Source organism: Takifugu flavidus, chromosome 19, assembly GCF_003711565.1.
Source record: "Takifugu flavidus isolate HTHZ2018 chromosome 19, ASM371156v2, whole genome shotgun sequence".
In the NCBI taxonomy this organism is placed as follows: Eukaryota; Metazoa; Chordata; class Actinopteri; order Tetraodontiformes; family Tetraodontidae; genus Takifugu; species Takifugu flavidus.
The window spans coordinates 1,816,505-1,836,934 of record NC_079538.1 but is presented as its reverse complement, the minus strand read 5'-3'; the positions used below and the strand labels follow the sequence as shown (position 1 = coordinate 1,836,934).

Here is a 20,430-nt window from a genome sequence, read left to right as displayed (position 1 = left end):
GGCAGCCAATGAAGAGACGCCATTACAGGAGTTATGTGATCTCTTTTGTCAATACCTTTTTGCATTTTGGATCAGCTGGAGGCTTCTTAAAGAGTTGTTTGGACACCCTGATAATAAAGAATTACAATAGTCCAGCCTGGAAGTAACAAATGCATGGACTAACTTTTCAGCATCATGGTGGGTCAGTAGCTTCCTGATCTTTGTGATGTTCCTCAGGTGAAAAAAGGCACTTCTAGAGACTAGTTTAATGTGTGTGTTGAAGGACAGATTTTGGTCAAACGTTACTCCTAGATTCCTCACAGAGAAACTAGAGGCTAAGGAGATACCATCTAGAGTGATGGTACAGTGAAATACATACCGTATGCGTGACATTTAGGACCATTTGCTAGCTGAACTGTAGTTTGGAGTTAAAAAAAAAGTAGAAACAAAGCAGAGAGCTCAAACCTCCACCAAGCAGCTCATTTCCCCACATATGATTGTTTACACCCGCAGTTTAGAATATATAGGCAGTAGTAATGCAAGGTTGTATCATATGGTAGTTTGCTTTATGATTAAAGCCCCTCGGAATACCCAACATCCCGAGAATTGGCCCATTATCAAGATTTCATTAGGATGTCATTCAAAAGTGTTCATAAACGTTTAAGTTATTTCGCCAATCGGACAGATAGGTGGATAATGGAAGTAAAACGGCCAAACCAGTCACGGTTTGATGACGTCCTCATCTCGGCCGCTGGGTGGCGCTGCTGCCATCTGGTCAAGGAACGAGCCTGTCGATGACGAGGACTGACGTCATCACTGTGAGCCAACGAGTAGTGTAACCATGGCGGAAGAAGAGTGAGTAGCTATGATTGTATCTAACCTCATCCTTTGTTAAAAATAGGAAAGTTGGAATGTTATAAAGTATTAATGGTAAACTAACTATATAACCAATCCCACAACTCAGTTATTTAGCGGACCAATGGCCTGCAAATACTACTTAATTACACATGTTTGTTACCGACCGACATATGCGACAGCTCCAACGTTTGGTTACTACTCATAAACCTATGTCGGTAAACATGTGTCTGCAACTATGTGTCTGTAAAGATGTGTCTTTAAACTCGTGTCGGTAACCATGTGTCTGTAAATAAGTGTCGGTAAACATACTGGTCTTGTGAGTATGTGCCTGCTCTGTGGATTATCTTTTGAGTTGTGAAAGCGATGATGCTTTTTATATATTACATGAACACAATTGTATTATTGGTGTCATGCACCATTTATTGATCACCACTTGTGTTTATCTTGTATGTGAAATTGTTGAAGATGCCACCAATTTTGATGAACTCTTCCTCCAACTCTTCTTTCTTTAGATCCAAGAAGGTGATCAAGTTAGTTCCTGAGTATTTATTAAAAAAGAGGAAATCCTATCAGGCTATTAAAGCTACCCAAGCCAAACTCGCCCTGCAGGAAAAAAGAAAGGTAGGTCAGTCATTTTGGAGAAGATATGAGATCCTCATGCCAACAGGAGTAAATGAATGATCAATGCGCTCTTCCAGGTGTCAAGAGGTAAAGGATTAAAGTTTAAGCGCTTGGAGGACTTCCTGAAAGACAGTCACAAGAAGCACCGCGATGAATCTCGAATCTTGAGGTTGAACCGACGACCAGCCGCCCGTCTGCCCCCCGCCAAGAACAAGCTGGCCTTTGTTGTTCGCATAAGAGAGTAAGTCCTGACGTCCAGCTCTGCTTCCATCGTGACTGGAGCCAGTTGGACAACCTCACAATCATGTTGTGTTGAGTTGACTGCTTTTCTGAGTGTGTGTACAAATGTGTGTTAACAATTAGCTGTTGCGCGTGCCTGCCTGATGTATGGATGGAGGTTTGCCTTAAGTCATTGAAGTTCCTGACAAACTGAGTTTCCTCCATAGGAGACAGATTAATCATCAGAAAAAGAAAGAGAGGCTTAACCAGTGTGTAATGAAACTGAAATATCCAAATTTCCCTTTTTAGTTCCAGAAGTAACCAAGTTTTTATTAGGACGCACCAGTTAAACGCATGATGGTCTCTTCACAGGATCAAAGGCGTCAGTCCTAAAGTGATGAAAGTCATCCACATGTTGAGGCTCGGAAAGATTTTCAGTGGCACATTTGTCGAAATCAACAAGACCTCCGTCTCCATGTTGAAGCTGGTGGAGCCCTACGTTGCCTGGGGGTGAGTCCCGGTGACGGCACGTCTCCAAGCTCAGTGGGTTGGTTTCCTGATCAAAGCACGTGCACTGTTCCACATAGATTCCCCAACCTGAAGTCAGTCCGTGAGCTCATTCTGAAGAGAGGACAGGCCAAAGTTGGGAGGAGGAAGGTTGCTCTCACAGACAACACCTTCATTGAGGAGCACATAGGTGAGGACCCTCGCTGATTCATACCTTCCATCAAAGGGGAGAAAATCAAGCTGTTTAACTCTCTCTCTTCCACACGTGCACGTCTCTGTGCTGGGCAGGGCTGCAGCTTCATGCTTTTGCCAAATGTTTCTTTTTGACTTGACTTGGTGCAGCCGGCAGGTGTCCATCCGAGGAAGTTCTTTCAGCCCAGGTTCACAGTTCGAAACGGTTGAGATGTTTATTAGGTCGCCATGGAAACTGTACTTGCTGCCACATTCTGCAGCCAAAAAATGTTCATGTGAGCTTCAGATTAGTGGGTTTAGTGAGACTGGAAACCGGCGTGAGGCCAGGAGGGCCGAGCTCTCGCCAACAGGAGGCGGGGTCTCCCCTGGGCCCTTGGGTGGGCCTGCAGCCACACACTTGGTGGGTCTGTTCAAATCCCAGCAGTGACCTTCCTAGTCACAGCCACCTGTGGCTAGAGTAAAGTGGACCATGGTATTGTCTAAGTTACCAGCTACGTGGTCAAAGTGGAGCCACCCTCGGCTCTTCTGACAACCTTTTGATCTCTGGAAGCTGTTTTTCTTGTGTGGGAGACCGGGCAGGTGATTGGTGACTGACACTTAAACCACCTTGCTGGAGCCCCCAACTCACATCTGCCTCACCTGTCTTTTGTCTCAGGTAAACATGGCATCATCTGTCTGGAGGACCTCATCCATGAGATCTATTCTGTTGGTGAGGGTTTCCAAGCTGCCAACGACTTCCTGCTGCCGTTCCGGCTCTCTGTCCCTCGTCACGCTGCCAAGGATAAAGTGGGAGTTCTTAAAGACGTGGGGAATCCTGGATTTCGTAGCTCAGACATTAACTCCATTATTAGATTACTGAACTGAGGACAAACTACAAGCTGAACAGCATCTTCGATTGAGAGGAAGAGCTCAAAAAACAGGAGGACACTGTGTGTTTCTTTGACTGGGAGTCACCCAAACTGGGAGAGCTGGGACCAGTTAGTACTCGCTTCGACTTCTATCGGTGCACCGCCAACATTGTTTGTATAATAAAACGATCTACGTTGTCTTTGTAACATTGTCTTCTCCTGCTGTGAGAAGTGTTCTTGGATGTTCTCCAGCTTTTACACACATCATGGAAATATAACTGACTTCTATGACAATTTTCAAAGTCATTTTTTCCAACTGTGAATATGTGAGAACTGCAGTGTCAAAGAAGTGTTGGCATAAATATTCTGTCTTCAAGGTGAGGGAGATGATCCTTCTGTTCCTTCTGAAATCACCTGTCTGAGAGCACTGCTTCATCAGGATTCCTACAAAACATCAAGACTCAAAGAACCCCAGAGAGAAGAGCAGTTCAAGTCTAAGTCATTAGATGCTACCAGACGCCCAGGTAGATCCACCATGAAATCAAGGAGGGGGTTTAGGTGTCCTCTCAGACTGAGTCAGCAGGCTAGAAGACAAGTGAAGGAGGCCACCAAGACATGTATGACCACTCCCGAGGAGGTCAGAGCTTCAGGAGGGAGAGACTAGACAACTGTTGGTCTGGTTCTTCACCTGTAGAAGCTCTCTAGGGTGGCAGAGAGAAGTCATTGTTGAAGAAAACTCCCCTGGAATTCAGTCAAACTCGTGGGGAATTCCAGGGTCCACCAGAAGAAGCTGCTTTGCCAAGGCAAACAGTGGACAGTTTGTAAAGCATCTGTTGCCAATTTGGCATGAACATTTTGTTTTTTCAAATTCTTGTCAAAAAGCCTTTTGGCGGGGGAGGAGGGGTAACTTCAGGTCGAGAAGCTCATCTGGTCTCAGAGTCTGCGGAATTATCAAAATGATCTGATCTCACCTAAAACTGCGTCCAGGAAAGTTGCTGAACTGAGCTTTTTCACCATCTCACGGTCACCATGGTGATGGGACCGTGGCTGCTCCGTCACCTCATGGACTGAGTCATCAGCCGGAAGACAGACCTGTGCAGCTGCGCACTGGGAGCACTGGAAGCACTGGGGAGGCTCCGCTCCTGCCACAGTGAAGCGATGCTCACTCGCTATTAAGCACCGGGCGCTGCAGCAGTCTGTCCGTCCGTCTGTCGGGAGAAGGTCAAGCTCAGGTATTTACACATGTTATTGGCAGGCGGCGCATGTCGGTGACGGTCTCCTCTTCATGGCTTCTACTCAGTCACGGCTGTCATTTAATTTCTAGTTATTTAGTCATTAACGACCCATTTTATTCAGAAGCGACGTTGAAGTGTTGCCTTCACGATCCATTGATACTCTCGCAGGTCACGCGTCCTACATGGGGATTGTAAGCAGGTTAACGGTTGGGACGCCGCATAGAGTCAACCTGGCTCCACGTTTGTGCCTAAACGCGACATTTACAGGGAATTTGTGTCGTTTTCGGCGCGTCGTGGTGGCGGTTTGTACCTCGTTCTGTCTCTGACCGAGCTGCACTTGAAGCCATCATGGCAGAGCTTTGAGAGCACGCGACGGCGACTCGTTAGTTGATGTAACTAATTGCCCAAATTCTCTTCTCGTGGAATGTGTCGTCACCGACATGACATTCACGTGGCTGCACGTGTCGGCTGCCATTAGAAGCACGCGGGTTCTGAGTGGGCGTCGATGGTGATTCGGGGTCCATATGGTGGCTGTTCGTGCTGTTGTCGATATGTAAACTGACGAAAGCAGCCGCCATTCGCCGGGTTGCTGGTTCAAACACCAGCGTCTGGCCCCGCAGGTTGCATCTCCGGCGGCTGTGCCTGGAAGAGAATGAAACTGGACCGGAACCAGAAACCACGTCAACTGTCAACGGTCGCTCAGGGTGGATGACCGGCGCTCATGCTAATGCTAATGCTAGTGCAGGCTGAGGTGGGAGATGGTCAGGGTTCTGTTGGACCGGGTCAGATCACACCTGATGTGAGACGAAGTGCTTCTTTGGACCTTTTAACCTGTTTCTGACCATAAAGGTGGACTCAGGGAAGACCTGTCCCGAATAAACCTTTAGTTTCTAAGCTACAGATCTGTGAATTATTTCCCATTTGTCAACGTTCCTAAATAGGACCAACGTTCACATTTGTCTTAATTGTTGTTGCAGCAGAAGGATAAATAAACAGTTGTTTTTATTCATTTCAAATCCCAATGGTGATGTTGAAACTGAAGAATTAAGACATCCCATCAGAACACCATTTGTGCCTCTTAGCAGCAGAAACATGGGCTTCACGTCCTGTAACACTCCTCTGTGAACAACCCTTCATAGGTTACACACACACACACACACACACACACACACACCTGTTGCCAAGGGAAACCCACATACATGACCTGTGCGAACGTAAGGTTGAGTGTTTTGTTTATTAAAAACCAACGTGGCCGGCTTGTCGACCCAGAAGCTTGGCTAACTCCACTACATTCTTCTCCAGCCTCTCACGTTCCTCTGCGAGGGAACTACAACTGATCCAAAGTTTACAGGAACACTGGTGAGAAGCAAGGACGACTGAAAGAAAGCTGAAAACGTGAGGGGGGATGGTCGCTCCTCCGTTATTCTGTTTATAAGCCGGGTCAGATGGGGATCGCTCAGAGCGCTACGATACAGTGAATAACCATGACATTTAGCTTTCTCTGAACCTTCAGTCTGACATTTGTTTTAGCTCTTAGATTGAACTACTTTATTATATGGAAAAACTATTCTAAATATGGAAAATATCGGTGCTGTTACAGGGATCCAGGTGTGATTGGGGACTATGTTGGGCCACCAGTGGATAGAGTCAGTGCCGGGTCCTCAGGAGAGCTCGGAGATCTTTATGAGTCTCCCATCAATAGAGTCCAGCTGAGTGGAGCCAGCGGACTCCTCATTGTGTCCTATGAAATCCAAGCTCAGGTCGTGGTCTCTCCAGCCCCGGAACTGACTCGGCAGAATTCTCAGCACCTCAACTTTGTCCTCGTGCTTCCGTTTATGGTGGCTTCAGCTGGTGCTGGTTCTGCTCAGTTAAAGGAAGGTCCACTTTTGGCCCGTTTTGGTTGTGAAGGCAGGAGGAGGTCAGATTGAAGGTAGGCTGAAGTGACACCGCTCCAAAGCTCCAAAGTCCGTTTCCATCACTTGATATTTAAAAGCACATCTTGTGCTGCAGTGGTGCGAAATCTAAGCCGTCAGATTGTGACCCGTGGCCTCGGCACAGCGTGTTAATGTTTACGAACAGATTAGCTGAGATTGACTACTGGTTTGTGGTGGTAGAGTTCGGAGAGCAGGGTTCACCTGAAGGGTCAATGATTACTGAATTCCTCACACCCTGACAGCCAGGGGATGGTGAGCATCCACTAATGTCCTGGCTTTAACACCAGCAGCATTGGACTGGTTAGACTGGTCTTTACTTGGTTATCTTTACTGAGGCGTTTAGCTGAGGCAGCACTTGTGTGGACTCTGCAGTGGCTGGCTTATCACTGTGCAGGTGACAACGTTCCTTCTCTTTATCTTATCTGTTTTAAGACCTAAGAACGACCATTAAAGGCTGATTCTTTTGATGAGCATCGGCGAAGCGGCCTCGTGATCCAGCAGCTTCTACTGCTGGCTCTGGTCCCTGAGCTGTGTCTGACAGGCTCCCTTCCTGGCTTCTCACAAGTCTCCCTTTCTCCCCCCGCCGTGCTCGGTCGTCCCGCTATCACCGGGATAAGGAACAGGAGCGCCACGTCCAGAGGAGCACAGCCAGACACGAACGCAACTCAATCCTCTCTCCTGCCCTGAACATTGTGAAAGAGTTGTGTGTAAAAACACAACTTGAGCCCCCGCCTCAGGATTCTGGGGCCCCCCTCGTGGTCTGGACTTGGGTTTCTTGTCCCCATCCTGACAATATTGGAGAGGAGGTTTTGGTGACCTGACCCCTTTGATGTAGACCCTACGGGATGTTGGCAGGAGAGTGTCCTCAGCATCCAGGGGGGTCCTCAGCATCCAGGGGGGTCCTCAGCATCCAGGGGGGTCCTCAGCCCAACGCTGCGCCCTCCTGCTCCTCTCATGCCTTCTTGTTTCTGTTGGCTCAGACTGGCCCCCCCAACATGGTTTAAATGGGTTTTATATTTGTGCTTGTCTGTTTGGATGTATAAAATATCTAAAAATTCAGTTTCCTGCTGTCAACCCTTGCTGACCAATCACAAGGCGGAGGTAGCTTTAGCTTTAACATCAGCTCAGCTTTAGCATCAGAGCTTTCTAGGAAACGTCCTGGCAAATGTCAGACTGGACGGAAGACCTTTGACGGACGCATGTTTTGATGTTTTACCACATTAAGGCTTTAAAAAGAATCTCTTCTCAGGAGCTCTGACTCTGAACTGAAGGAGCCTTTTTCGATGTTCTGGTTTGGGGGGCTGATCTGTGCTGGCTTGGTTGTGTTGCAGTGCTGCACCTCCTGGGTTTGGGAACCGTCCTGTCCAGGCCTCGGTGGACGGGTTGGACCTCCAGCCACCGGTGGAGAAGCAGCCCCCCCCCCTGCTGGTTGTCATTGCCCCCCGGTCTATGGACAAGCTTATGCCACAGGGCCCCTGACCCCACCACTAAAGAGTCGTCATGGCAGACGTGATCCAGATGCACTTCACCACGGCGGACTACGTCATCTTCGCCCTGCTCCTGGTGGCCTCGGCCGGCATCGGCCTCTTCTATGCGTTTTCTGGCGGTCGACAGCGGACAACCCAGGTGGACCGAAGGCGCAGGTCTTGTGTTCTGCTTTTGGTTTTGGCGTTGTGGACTGATGTGGACTGTGATGTGTCTTCAGGAGTTCTTGATGGCAGACCGGTCCATGAGCTGCCTGCCCGTGTCCCTGTCCCTGCTGGCCACCTTCCAGTCTGCCGTGGCCATCCTCGGCGCTCCCTCGGAGGTCTACACCTATGGGACACAGTACTGGTTCTTGGGCTGCTCCTACTTTCTGGGCCTGCTCATCCCGGCTCATGTCTTCATACCAGTGTTCTACAGACTGCGGCTGTCCAGTGCCTACGAGGTCTTCCAGCTTCTTCTCTGTTGTCCTACCCACCCACACGTTCCACAGTAAATGTGCTAATGTAGCAGCCAGGCTAACGGAGGTTGACCGGTCATCCTTCACTAGACTGAGCAGAACATCTGGGATCATCTGGTAATCCGATTGTCGGGTTTTGTCTCCTCTCTCCTCGTCAGTATCTGGAGCTGCGCTTCAACAAGACGGTTCGCATCTGTGGGACGGTGACCTTCATCTTCCAAATGGTATCACCTTCATCTCCTCCAGCCTTCACTCACAAGTTTGCCCTTTAGCAGCAGCGCTCTCCAGACGAGCAGCTACCACTTACTAGCAAGATACGGATAATAATACCAGCTGGTTTTGGAGTTTTGACTTTGTGCCTGACTCAGCAGTGCTAGTTGGGATCATCCTGGCCTGATCACCTTCTCTTGTTGTGTAGGTCATCTACATGGGGGTGGTCCTCTACGCTCCAGCCTTGGCTCTCAACGCTGGTAAGTTTAATTCACCGTCACATCTTTCTAACATCTCCAGGCAGGATGAACCCTGTTCCTGGCTGTGATTGTCTCATATCTTCTGTCCTTGGTAGAAGGACACAGTGGCTGGAACAAGTAGGAGAGCCTTTTGTGACGTCATGGTTTTATAGATGAATGTGTCGTGAAATGTGATCAGATCTTCATCTCAGTCGAGGGTGGAATAACAACGGAGACGCAGTGGTGGAGCAGTGGTGGAGCTGCACATGGTTCAGGAGGAACCTGGGCTCCTTCCTCTGCCTGTCAGTCCCAGCTGACCTGCAGACGTTCTCACATGATCCTGAGGAATCTCTGCCTAACTTGGGAATTCCTCTTCCCCTCAGTGATTGTGAACTGGCCGAGCCCTGATGCAGCCCAGCGGGTCCAGATCCTGCTGTCCCCTTTAGCCAGGAGCACGTTGTCACGTGTTGTCCCAGAGCGTCTCCATGTGTAGATGTTCTGTCTAACTGCTGAGTTTAGAAACCTCTTTGTGCAGCTGTCAGCAGGGCTTCAGGTCAGCCTCCAGATCTGGATGGTGGATCCTCTGGAAGCTCTTCTGCTGAAGGTTGGCTCACACAAGCCTGTTCTTCTTGTGTGGAGAAACTCCTAAAGTCTGAGTGTTTTTATCAGTCAAAGTCGCTCTGGTCCACCTCCACCCTCATCTTCTCCACAAGACTCCAGCTATGCTAACACTCCAGTTAGCTTCTCTCAGCTCAGTAACTCTCACAGGTTCCCACCAGCACCATCAGCTTTTAATGGTTCTTCTCATCCAAGTTTAAGTGTGAGGATTATTTTAGCCACCTCATATTCGTCACTAGCAGCACTTGGATGAAGATCAGCTCACATTTGAGGAGCAGCTCATGGAGAAAACCAGGACGTTCCAAAGGTTAACCTGCTTTTTCAGCCACAGTAAATGAAGCCGGAGCGAGTGGTCGTCTTGCTTAGAATGTTAGAGTCAATATTTGGAACCCGTTTGATTGAGCTTCAGTCATTCTGGTGACACGTCCCAGCACCAGGTCGTCCTTGGGGGCCTTGTGTATTGTCGTAACGATGGTCTTTGTCTTTGTCAGTGACAGGTTTTGATCTGTGGGGGGCCGTGCTGGCTATGGGCTCCGTGTGCACCCTCTACACGGCTCTGGTGAGACCACTGTTGATCATGGCACCTCTTCCTGGTCTGGAGCATCTAAGCTAGCACAGGACAACATGACCTGATACCTTCTAACCTGCTGTTAACTCACCCATGACGTCATCACTCCCCAATGAGTGAAACGATTTATGCTACAACACGTTTAGCATGTGGAACATGACACATTCTTCAGTTAGTTATTAAATGTTGCTACTTTGCTCCTCAGGAAGGTTCATGTTCATCTTCAGCAACATTGTGCTAGCTGTTGTGGAGCAACGTGAGTCTTGTTTTCCAGGGGGGGCTGAAGGCTGTGATCTGGACGGACGTGTTCCAGACGGTGGTGATGTTTGCAGGCCAGCTGGCGGTCATTGTGGTGGGGGCCAGTCAGGCGGGGGGGATGGCAGAGGTGTGGAGGATAGCGGTGAACGGCAGCCGCATCTCTGCGCTGGAGTAAGTCGCAGCACCTTTGGATTCAAGGGTTTTCAGACACCTGAGATGTGTTCTTTCCTCGTGGCTCCACAGTCTCAACCCCGACCCTCTGGAGCGTCACACCTTCTGGACCCTGGGAGTGGGCGGAGTCTTCCTCATGTTGGCTCTGTATGGAGTGAACCAGGCCCAGGTGCAGCGATACCTTAGCTCTCGCACTGAGAAACAGGCCATCATGTGGGTTTTTGCATCACAGCCCCATAACACAACCACAACCGCAGCTAGCAGCTTGTTACTATACGCACACTCCAGCCCCCCACCGACTTCAACACAGTTAACTATTTCTACATGACATGATTGAAACAATCTTTTATGTACTGACAGTAAATAACAGTAGCTGTAGCTCCTTTAGCCCCTTAGCTCTTGTCACTGCTTTCGCTGCTGCAGCTCCTGCAGCTGCTGTCGCTGCTGTAGCTCGTGTAGCTGCTGTAGCTCTGTAGCTGCTGTAGCTCCTGCAGCTGCTGTAGCTCCTGTAGCTGCTGTAGCTCCTGTAGCTGCTGTAGCTGCTGTCGCTGCTGTAGCTCGTGTAGCTGCTGTAGCTGCTGTAGCTCTGCAGCTGCTGTAGCTCCTGCAGCTGCTGTAGCTCCTGCAGCTGCTGTAGCTGCTGTAGCTCCTGTAGCTCGTGTAGCTCCTGTAGCTCGTGTAGCTCCTGTAGCTCGTGTAGCTCCTGTAGCTGCTGTAGCTCCTGCAGCTCCTGTTTTCTGTCACTGTGTTGATGTTTAGACTCGCCTTTCCAAGTTTCAGTCTCTTGGAGTATCTTTGGAGAACAGCTAAATCTCGTCAGCGATGCTAAAGATGATGCGGAGAGCGGCCAGCGTAGTTCTCTAACCTTGAACAGAGCCTCGTGTTCCTGTAGGTCCTGTTATGTGGTTTTCCCGTGCCAGCAGATCGTCTTGTGTTTGGGCTGTTTGATGGGCCTGGTTATGTATGCACGCTATGGGGAAGACAGTCCCCTGACCAAAGGCTATGTCCAGTCCAACGACCAGGTATGCTAGCATGTTTGGCTGGGGTCCTTCCAGCGTCGACTCGCTGACATCTTCCCCTGTTGGTTCTCCTGCATTAGATGGTTCTGTACTTTGTGATGGACGTGTTCAGGGATCTGCCGGGCCTTCCTGGCCTGTTTGTGGCCTGTCTGTTCTCTGGAGCTCTCAGGTAGTTTCACCCAAAGTCTTCTGGAGTTTATCAAGGACTTGTTCTCTATCATCTAAAGAGTGAAGGAGACTATGTAGATGTTATTTCTGTTGGTCTTCTTACAGCACCATCTCATCAGCCTTTAACTCCCTGGCAACCGTAACCATGGAGGACCTGATTAAACCGCATTTTCCCAACATGACTGAAAGTAAAGCAACATTTCTTTCCAAAGGACTTGGTGAGATGTTGTTATTATTGTTATTGTTATTATTCCCTCCTCCTCCCGTCCCCTGGACCAGTACCACAGTGAGGATCCAGACCTAATGACCCACATTGTTTGTGCTCCCCAGCTTTGGTCTACGGCCTGGTGTGTCTGGCGATGGCCTACGTGGCCTCTCGGATGGGGTCTGTGCTGCAGGTACCTACACAATGTGTAGACACTTGACCACAAACAGGAAACTATGCTGTTTTAACTACCGTCATTGTTTTTATGCGGTTTAACAAAAAGCTACGTGGGTCAGTACCAGCGATAGTCTTCAGCTGTTGTTGTATGACGAATGAAATAGCAGAGAATTGAGCTGAATGCTAGCATCTTACGCTCACATTACTAGCAATTACGCTCACATTACTAGCATCATACGCTCACATTACTAGCATCTTATGCTCACATTACTAGCATCTTATGCTCACATTACTAGCATCTTACTCAAGTAGATTCAAGTGGTTTTCTTTTGGACCGATGCTGCAAATGTGACAGAAAGTCTGTTAGCATAACTCATGTAGACAATGTCATGTAGATTTGTGAATTTGACATCAAACTGTGTGTTTCACCAGAAGTGCTTATGGTTCCAATTCTGTCTGTCTGCGTGTCTACAGGCAGCGTTCAGCATCTTCGGCATGATTGGTGGACCTCTCCTGGGCCTCTTCTGTCTCGGGATGTTCTTTCCATGTGCAAACTCAACTGTAAGTCTTCATTAAAGTGGCGTCCTGAGGTGCTGCGAGGGAAACCAGCTCCTCTGATGTTTCCTCAGGGTGCAGTGGTCGGGCTGGTTGCTGGGCTGGTCATGGCCTTCTGGATCGGCATCGGTAGCTTCGTCATGCGCGTTTCTGGCCAGAGTGGACTTCCACCACTTAATAACACTGCGTTTGTCAACATGAGCAGCAGCATCATTCCTGTCCTGGAGAACAGCACAGCTGCACCAAGGTGACCTTGACAGAGCCTTCGGTGATGAGCCACAGCAGCTCTGTCTTCATCTCCTGCTCTTCTTGTTTCCCATCAGGCCCGTGGGTTTGGAGGCGTTCTACTCGCTGTCTTATATGTGGTACAGCGCTCACAACTCGACCACGGTGGTGCTGGTAGGACTTGTTGTCAGCCTGCTAACAGGTACGCCGACGATCTACTAGCATCATGTCAGTGTCTGCTCCCTGCTGTCAAGGCGGAAGCATCATTTCAAGTCCACCAGATATTATTCAAAATCACAAATTGGTCACCAAGTTCACCTCCAGTGAAGAGCCGGCCTGTCTGAGGGCACCCTGGAGCACACACACCGTTCTAGCTCTCTAGGTTTAAGACCTAAGACCATGTCTTGATGCTGACGTCCTTTTCCCAGGTGCATCACTGCTGCTTCTGCATGTTGACCTTTGTTGTGCTTCTTTCTGTGTTGTTTTCCCCCTCTGAAGCTACATTTGTGTTTGGCTGTAATGCTACCTGCTAGCTGACTTGGCTAACACCAACTGGTTAACACAGCATGTGCAATGCAAACTGACGCGCCCCTGGCCGCCAGTCGGGGGGAATGTGATGTGGGGTTAAAGGTCAAGCTGAGACCTGTTGATGTGCTTGGTCTCCAGGACCCATGAAGGAGAAGGATCTCAGGCCTGGAACAGTGTTCCCGGTCCTGGGAACGCTGCTCTTCTTTCTGCCCCAACGCTACAAAGAGAAGTTGTGCTGTGTCACCCCTCTGGCTTCAGAGGTAAACTACCGCTCCCTCTCTAAACTACCACTCCACTCCCTGCACAGTTTTCATATTCATGCGCTGTCAACCTCTTCAGCCCAGAGCCATGGACACAAAGCCGTATCAGACTGGCCAGAGAGTGGGAGTGTTCAGCAGCGAGGAGGAGGAGGAGAGCGACGGCCAGGAGAAAGAAACCAAGACTCTTCCTCCTTCCTGCCAGATCCTACCTCCCTGTGATCAGGAGACCTCCTTGTGATCCCTCCTTCAGAGCGACACTTTGAGCCGCTCCCCGTGTCGTTAGAGAAGGTGGCACGAGGACGTTTGTGGTGACGTGACGGAGGAACCGAAGGATCGAGTCCAAACGGAACCAACTCCTCCAGATTCACAAACAACGAGAGGACCTGAAAATTGAGAACAGAATTGATTGTGATCCATTTGTGATTTAAAATATGAGTAGGTGTCTTTAGTGGCCCTCGCACACACGCACACACACGCACACACACACACACACACACACACACACACACACACACACCACACACACACACACACACACACACGCACACACACACACACACACACACACACACACACACACACACACACTGATGGAACAGTGTCTCTCTGCATCTTGGATTCTTCAGAGCTGCGGATCCAAACCATCAGAGCGGATATGAAACCAAATAGTAGCTGTGCTCCGGAGCTGGGGGCCCTCGCTGATTCAGCCCCTCGCCTTAAATCAAAGGTCCATGTGTCCCTTTCGACCTCTGGTGGGTCCACAGCACCACTGTGTTCAGGTTCTGCCCCTGCAGGTCCAAGAGCAGGACGTGACCGTCCGGTGCTGTGGCACCACAGGGCTCCAACTTCGGCCCTCATTCTTTTCATAATTGTCGGTTTACTTTGTCCTTATTTCTATCGTGTGTCGGATCCACAGGAGAATTAGCGTCCATCAAAGCTGCTGCGGCGGCGGTGGACAGTTGGACCCTGAGGTCCTGCAGGATCAAAGCGGAGCGGAGGGTGACCGCAACAGGGTCCACACCTGATGGGGGCTCCTGAGGTCTCGTTGTGTGTCGGTTCTGTCGAGGATTGTTTGGGTTGAAGACGTGTTCAGCACTTCTGCTGCCTTCCAACGCCCCTGTGCCACCGTGTGCTGCCTCACCTCCCGCCTGAGGGTGTGCGTGTTTGTGGGTGTGTGTGTGTGTGTGTGTGTGCCAACAGGTCACCTTCATCAGGGTGAAGCCTTGGTTTCAGCAGATCTCTCAGCTTCCAGCCACAGTGGAGCTGCCAGACAATCAAGGGAGTTGAGGCTGCAAAGACTCACCTGATGGCCCCATTTTTATGTGCACGTGTGTATTTTTGATGTTCAAAAATACCTGGGTGACTCCAAAGCATATAGAATGAGATTTTTTGTTTCCACCAACATGAGGTGTGTTGTAGAGCATTTATTTTTGTAATTTCACACAAGGCCTTTGCACATTTCCCCAGCGGAAATGTGGAATTCTATATGCAAGAACCCTGAAATGTCTGGATGAGTTGAGCTCCGATCCAACATTCCTGCTCCTTATTGTTTCCTGACCATGATGTTTGTGTCAAACCTTCAAACCTGAGACGACTTGAAGCGTGTGCCCGTGTTCCATGGTCCATGTTGGCGAGCTCATTAAAGCAGCCTGATGAAGCTCGTGCACATGGTGCGCGCCGGCTGAACCCTCATATTAATTAATAAAACACATGTCAGTCATTTTCAGTGATAAATATTGTTGCTGACAATATTTATTGGAATTGTTGACCACTGTCAAGAATTCTGTGTGAAACATTCTAAACCCAGCGGGGGAGGTCGAGCCTCAGCCGAGCCGTCCCGGACCGGCACCACAGCACTCTGTAGTCAGTCCATGACATGATGAATGAAATGAAAGTGAATTTATTAAAAGAAATGGATAAAGTAGCAAGTGTCCTGTTTTATGCTGCTCCTTGTTATCGCTGATTGTTTGATCCTTTTGCCCTGCGGGTCACGGAGGCTAATGCTAATGTCTCAGAAACTAATAATAAAAAAAAGATATTCAGTCTGTGTATGTATGTATGAAAGGGATGGGCTCCACTCAGCACCCTCCCCATGACCCCGACAGGGTTAAAGCAGACCAACTTTTGTTTGACTTGGAAAAGTGTTTAAATTCTACCTCCTTCCATTTGCTATGCGTTTTAAATTAGAACTCTCATTGATTTGGAGCTTTATCCGCCGATAGAGGGCGCCGGTGAGGAGCCGAGGCGCCTCCGCGTCGAAGAAGAAGAAGAAGAAGAAGAAACTGCTGCCGCTACGGTGGAAACAACAACGCAAACTTCTTGTTGGCCTTCGTTCCGCGACGCTTCAAAGGTTGAGTATTTCTAAAGTAAGCATCTATAAATGTATACGACCTCATTGTCGCGCTATGATGGAATTAAGACAAATCATCCTTGTTTCATAAAGAGCTGTAGACGTCAAACTTAGATTTCAAGAGCCACCTCATGATATTTTAATCTAGTTATTGGTCGCATTCCTCACATTTGATCCGTTTAAGTGGAAACCGGATTATAAACTTCTTAAAAAAGTTGGAAGAATGTGCAGCCTTTGAAGGCGGATCAGGCGGTTCCTCCGGGAGGGGTCAGCTGACGGCCGGCCTTGGAAAGAAAGAAAAATAGTTCATTTGCACTTAGCAGTCGATGTTCTGTAGCGATCCAGTTCGTGACACCAGTTGTGGGAAGTTGTGGAACCGACACACAGGAGACTTGGATCACCTGTGTTGAAGTGAAGCTTCCTGATTAGGAGACGTGACGCCAACACAGCAACAGGTCAGCAGCACCAGTTCTGATGGGACCCAGTGGTACCACAGAAGATGCTAACCTTGGACTCGACAGAATCATCCAGCCTGTTTGAGAAGCTGCGTCAGGACACTAGAGTAAAGCTCACGTTTATAGTCGAAGTTACAACTTAGAGAGGGTCACTACACAGGGGTCACGCATGACAAGAGTCAGCGGTAACCATGACAACAGCTGCTCTAAATACACCTGCCTCTCACTGAGCTTTCTAACTTTTTCCACACCCAGGAGGGTCAAAGGCTTCCCTGAGGGGGAAATATGGTAGTTTGGGGCTTCCGGGACTAAAGTTCCTGCCTGCACTTTCTTTCACAGCATCATGAGTTTACGAGAGATCAGCGAGAACGTGAAACTGGCTCGTGAATACGCCCTGCTGGGGAATTACAGCTCGGCCAGTGTTCTGTACCGTGGACTACTGGACCAAATTAAAAAGTATTCCTACACTCTGCGAGACGGCAGTTTTCAGCAAAGATGGCAGCAGGTGAAGGTTCGATCAAAGCTCTTCCCTGAAAAGTTGCGTTTTGTGACTGAAGTTCATGTTTCTCAGCTGTGGCAAGAAATAAGTGAGGAGAATCAGCATGTCCAGGACATCATGTCAACTCTGGAGAACTTCCAGCGGGGGGAGGGTCCTGCTAAACCCAGTAACCATGACGACTGTGAAGTGAGGCCTATTAACATGGATCTCAGGTATTACCTCTGGTTAGAAATGTGGCTGTTGCTGCTCACTGGAATCATTGTTACAGTATTTTAGAGCACTGCTGAGCTGCTTTGAAGGCTGTTTCTCCAGCACAGACCTACAGGTCCTCGCTAACAGAAGGAATGCTGTGTTTGCAGACACTCTCCTTTACCTGTCAGGCGTCCCTCGAATGCCTACAAAGACAGCAGGCCTCCCAACAATCGCCTGAGCATAGCTGTGAAGGCCCAGCAGAGGAACTCGCCTCGGGTGCCCAGTGGAGACAGAAACAAGCCGCCCAAGGCCAAAGAAAAGAAGGAGTCGAGAACCAAGGACGACAAGGTGAGCTGGGTTGTTACAACATGGTTTGTGTCAGAAATCTATCAGAAACATCTGCAAAGCTAGCGAAACGGCTGGTTGCTGAACTATGGAGTATCCAGATCTTACGCCTCCCTGTTTCCTTCTGTTCATTTCTGTCTTCCAGACCAAAGGAGACGTCCAGGAGAGGGAACTAAAGAAAAATGACTGGACAGGCTACGATAAGGATCTTGTGGAAGCTCTGGAGAGGGACATCATATCTCAGAATCCAAATGTTAAATGGTATCTGTTGGTAATCAGTAAACCTTCAGACTTTTTCCATTATATAATGCTCATAATAGAAGAATGTTCCTAAGTCCTGTGTACCAAAACGGAGCGAGCCTGCAAATCCGACTTAAAGGGGCCCAGTTAGCATGATGCTCAACATGCGTGTGTGTTTATAACACCAGTACTTTTGCCGTCTCCAGGGACAACATTGCAGACTTGGAAGATGCCAAGAAGCTGCTGAAAGAAGCAGTGGTGTTACCCATGTGGATGCCAGCCTTTTTCAAAGGCATAAGGAGACCATGGAAGGTGCTGTTTGATGCAGGCAGCAGTCTTTTCCTTTCACATCTACGACCTTTGACCTTTCCTCTTTGGGTTCACGGCAGGGCGTCCTCATGGTTGGACCTCCAGGCACAGGAAAGACCCTTTTGGCCAAAGCAGTCGCTACTGAGTGCAGGACCACCTTCTTCAATGTTTCCTCATCCACGCTTACCTCCAAATACAGAGGAGAATCTGAGAAACTGGTTCGCCTTCTTTTTGAAATGGTAAACTTCCAGTTTCTGGAAATAGGACCATTAGTGAGGTTGAACTTCCAGCGGAGAAAACCTGCTCACAATTAGATGGTAACCACCGCATGTTACACTGGTGCCTCAATATCCACATTTGGGATGTGGGGTCCTTGTGGCAGCCCTGGTAGACCTGTAGAAGCAGGTCAGCCTACAGGTTAGGTTACCTCCTACAGCAAGTCTGTTCACATACATGCACAACCCTGGAAACGAGTGTGCACCTAGTGTGTAACTAGTGTGCACTTCGAGTCTCTCATGTGTACCTTGAGTCTGTAGTGAGTCTGTAGTGTGTACCTTGAGTCTCTAGTGTGTACATTGGGTCTGTTGTGTGTACCTTGAGTCTGTTGTGTGTATCTTTCATCGTGGATTTCAATCTGTCTGTTGTGTTCAGGCCCGTTTTTACGCTCCCACAACCATCTTTATTGATGAAATCGACTCCATGTGCAGTCGTAGAGGAACCTCAGAGGAACACGAGGCCAGCCGCAGAGTCAAGGCGGAGCTGTTGGTGCAGATGGATGGTAGTATTTGATTTGAGCAAAACTCAAGCCTCCAGATTCAGCTGCAGTTTCAGAAGCTGCTTCTGCTTCGTGACATCGCTGTAGGTGTTGGTGGAGCATCTGAACATGAGGATCCATCCAAGATGGTGATGGTGCTGGCTGCTACCAATTTCCCCTGGGACATTGATGAGGCTCTGAGAAGAAGATTGGAGAAGAGAATTTACATCCCTCTACCTTCAAGTATTTCATGTCTTTCATACTCCAACAAGCATAGAAAGTTAAGAAGTACACAATCACTCACTCGCTCCAGCTAAAGCCAAAACACACCATTGATTTTAGAATAGATCAATTCTGGGAGGCCTCCTCTGAAACAAGAGTTCTTAGAATCCTGTGTGAGAAGGTTACCTGGGTACCGAGCCGGTACAGGCCGACTACCTGGATGGGGAGGCTTGTTTGGCTCTGGTTCCTGGGCGTTAGACCAACAGCTTCTTGGCACGGTGGTAAATGTAGAGGTTTACAGGTGTGTATGGGGTAGCAAACTACCTCCTCCCCTTCCTCTAGGTAGAGGTAGCTGACCCTCTATGTAGCATCGCTCTATGTGGAACCTGCCTTAATCCTCGTTTGATTTGCAGCCAAAGGCCGAGTGGAGCTGCTGCGCATCAATCTGAAGGAGTTGGAGCTGGCCAGTGATGTGGACCTGGACAAAATCGCAGAGAAGCTGGAGGGTTATTCAGGAGCGGACATTACCAACGTGTGCAGGTCAGCTTCTCCAGCTTCTGCTCAAGGCCTCGTGTCCTTCCAAATGACCAAATGTGCGGTTCTTTAGGGACGCCTCTTTGATGGCTATGCGGCGAAGAATCGAGGGCCTCTCCCCCGAGGAGATCCGCAACCTTTCCAAGGACGAGATGCACATGCCCACCACCATGGAGGACTTTGAGTCGGCTCTGAGGAAAGTGTCTAAATCTGTGTCTGTGGCTGACCTGGAGAAGTATGAAAAGTGGATCGAAGAGTTTGGCTCCTGCTGAGACCCTGAGGGGGGTCTCTGTGGGAACCTGAATGCTGCTGACCAAGCCTCCTTTGAGACTGGGACCATGCCGAAATAATCAGGGACATTGAGATACAGTCACTCTTTACGTTGCCACATTTTAGGCTCCGACAAAAGAGGCCCGGTTGAGTTCAACAGTCTCAGATTCAGGAGAAGAAGGAATCTAGCATTTCCCTTCAGAGGTCTGCCGATTTAATGGACGTCCTTTTAGTCCTGCAGACATCAAACAGCTTCTCAGACATTTCGTGGTCGTTTTAATGCTTAATGGCTTCCACATTTTGTAGTTAGCTCTTTCTGAATGTCTTATTTAAATAAAGTGTTTGATTTTTGATACAAACTCTGCTCTTTGTTCACTCTTGTGTGTTAAAAAGCTGCTGAGGTGTGTGTGTGTGTGTGTGTGTGGTGTGTGTGTGTGTGTGTGTGTGTGTGTTGGAGGCTCCTATAGTACCCCTGCTCCTCTCTTATCTTTACGTTCATTTGACATAACTGCTAATATTACTGTCTGTCTGATCCTGGATACGGTTCCTCATGACCTGGAAGTCTGGGGGGGCTCTAGGTCAGGGACCCAGCTGACCTGGGGCCTAACCCCCCCCCCCCCCTCCCCGGCTATGCCACCGCCTTTGAGTCACTCGCTGCAACTGTAAATTCATCACCTCTGTAATCTGTAACGCAGTAAACTTCTAACCCGATCTCAACTCGGAA

General features: G+C 49.0%; 3 protein-coding genes across 5 annotated transcripts; all 3 read left to right on the top strand.

The window, feature by feature from the left end:
* Window positions 1-747: 747 nt before the first annotated feature.
* Window positions 748-3,518, top strand: rpl7l1 (ribosomal protein L7-like 1). Its single transcript, XM_057016632.1, has 6 exons — window positions 748-834; window positions 1,350-1,458; window positions 1,536-1,699; window positions 2,050-2,187; window positions 2,265-2,374; window positions 3,032-3,518. Exons 1-6 carry the CDS (start codon window positions 821-823, stop codon window positions 3,238-3,240), a joined length of 744 nt encoding a protein of 247 aa, XP_056872612.1. The 5' UTR covers window positions 748-820; the 3' UTR covers window positions 3,241-3,518.
* Window positions 3,519-4,147: 629 nt separating this feature from the next.
* slc5a6a (solute carrier family 5 member 6a) lies at window positions 4,148-15,460 on the top strand. 2 transcript variants are annotated; one of them, XM_057016627.1, is made up of 18 exons: window positions 4,148-4,456; window positions 7,725-7,798; window positions 7,866-8,019; window positions 8,099-8,320; window positions 8,494-8,559; window positions 8,754-8,805; window positions 9,894-9,961; window positions 10,245-10,399; window positions 10,472-10,612; window positions 11,292-11,421; window positions 11,499-11,587; window positions 11,692-11,804; window positions 11,917-11,984; window positions 12,443-12,529; window positions 12,598-12,770; window positions 12,847-12,950; window positions 13,415-13,536; window positions 13,616-15,460. In XM_057016627.1, the coding sequence occupies exons 3-18, from the start codon at window positions 7,894-7,896 to the stop codon at window positions 13,772-13,774; spliced, it is 1,875 nt and encodes a 624-aa protein (XP_056872607.1). In that variant the 5' UTR covers window positions 4,148-4,456; window positions 7,725-7,798; window positions 7,866-7,893; the 3' UTR covers window positions 13,775-15,460. The 2 variants fall into 2 exon arrangements, with proteins under 2 accessions (XP_056872607.1, XP_056872608.1); XM_057016628.1 differs by lacking the exon at window positions 4,148-4,456 and adding an exon at window positions 6,256-6,389.
* Window positions 15,461-15,744: 284 nt separating this feature from the next.
* On the top strand, window positions 15,745-20,065 carry katna1 (katanin p60 (ATPase containing) subunit A 1). 2 transcript variants are annotated; one of them, XM_057016629.1, is made up of 11 exons: window positions 15,745-15,902; window positions 16,681-16,846; window positions 16,913-17,052; window positions 17,200-17,380; window positions 17,523-17,638; window positions 17,824-17,929; window positions 18,007-18,165; window positions 18,578-18,704; window positions 18,789-18,923; window positions 19,316-19,442; window positions 19,510-20,065. In XM_057016629.1, exons 2-11 carry the CDS (start codon window positions 16,685-16,687, stop codon window positions 19,706-19,708), a joined length of 1,452 nt encoding a protein of 483 aa, XP_056872609.1. In that variant the 5' UTR covers window positions 15,745-15,902; window positions 16,681-16,684; the 3' UTR covers window positions 19,709-20,065. The 2 variants fall into 2 exon arrangements, with proteins under 2 accessions (XP_056872609.1, XP_056872610.1); XM_057016630.1 differs by having other exon boundaries at window positions 15,746-15,886.
* Window positions 20,066-20,430: the final 365 nt, after the last annotated feature.

What these genes read in the sequence shown, in the direction of transcription:
- rpl7l1 (XM_057016632.1), top strand. An exon ending in CCCTGCAGGAAAAAAGAAAG is followed by an intron (nt 1,459 to 1,535) that starts GTAGGTCAGTCA and finishes GCGCTCTTCCAG; the next exon opens with GTGTCAAGAGGTAAAGGATT. An exon ending in GAGCCCTACGTTGCCTGGGG is followed by an intron (nt 2,188 to 2,264) that starts GTGAGTCCCGGT and finishes TGTTCCACATAG; the next exon opens with ATTCCCCAACCTGAAGTCAG.
- slc5a6a (XM_057016627.1), top strand. Translation starts at nt 7,894, where the DNA reads ATGGCAGACGTGATCCAGATGCACTTCACCACGGCGGACTACGTCATC. An exon ending in ACTGAGAAACAGGCCATCAT is followed by an intron (nt 10,613 to 11,291) that starts GTGGGTTTTTGC and finishes GTGTTCCTGTAG; the next exon opens with GTCCTGTTATGTGGTTTTCC. An exon ending in ATTTCTTTCCAAAGGACTTG is followed by an intron (nt 11,805 to 11,916) that starts GTGAGATGTTGT and finishes TGTGCTCCCCAG; the next exon opens with CTTTGGTCTACGGCCTGGTG.
- katna1 (XM_057016629.1), top strand. Translation starts at nt 16,685, where the DNA reads ATGAGTTTACGAGAGATCAGCGAGAACGTGAAACTGGCTCGTGAATAC. An exon ending in GCATAAGGAGACCATGGAAG is followed by an intron (nt 17,930 to 18,006) that starts GTGCTGTTTGAT and finishes GGTTCACGGCAG; the next exon opens with GGCGTCCTCATGGTTGGACC. An exon ending in TTACATCCCTCTACCTTCAA is followed by an intron (nt 18,924 to 19,315) that starts GTATTTCATGTC and finishes TTTGATTTGCAG; the next exon opens with CCAAAGGCCGAGTGGAGCTG.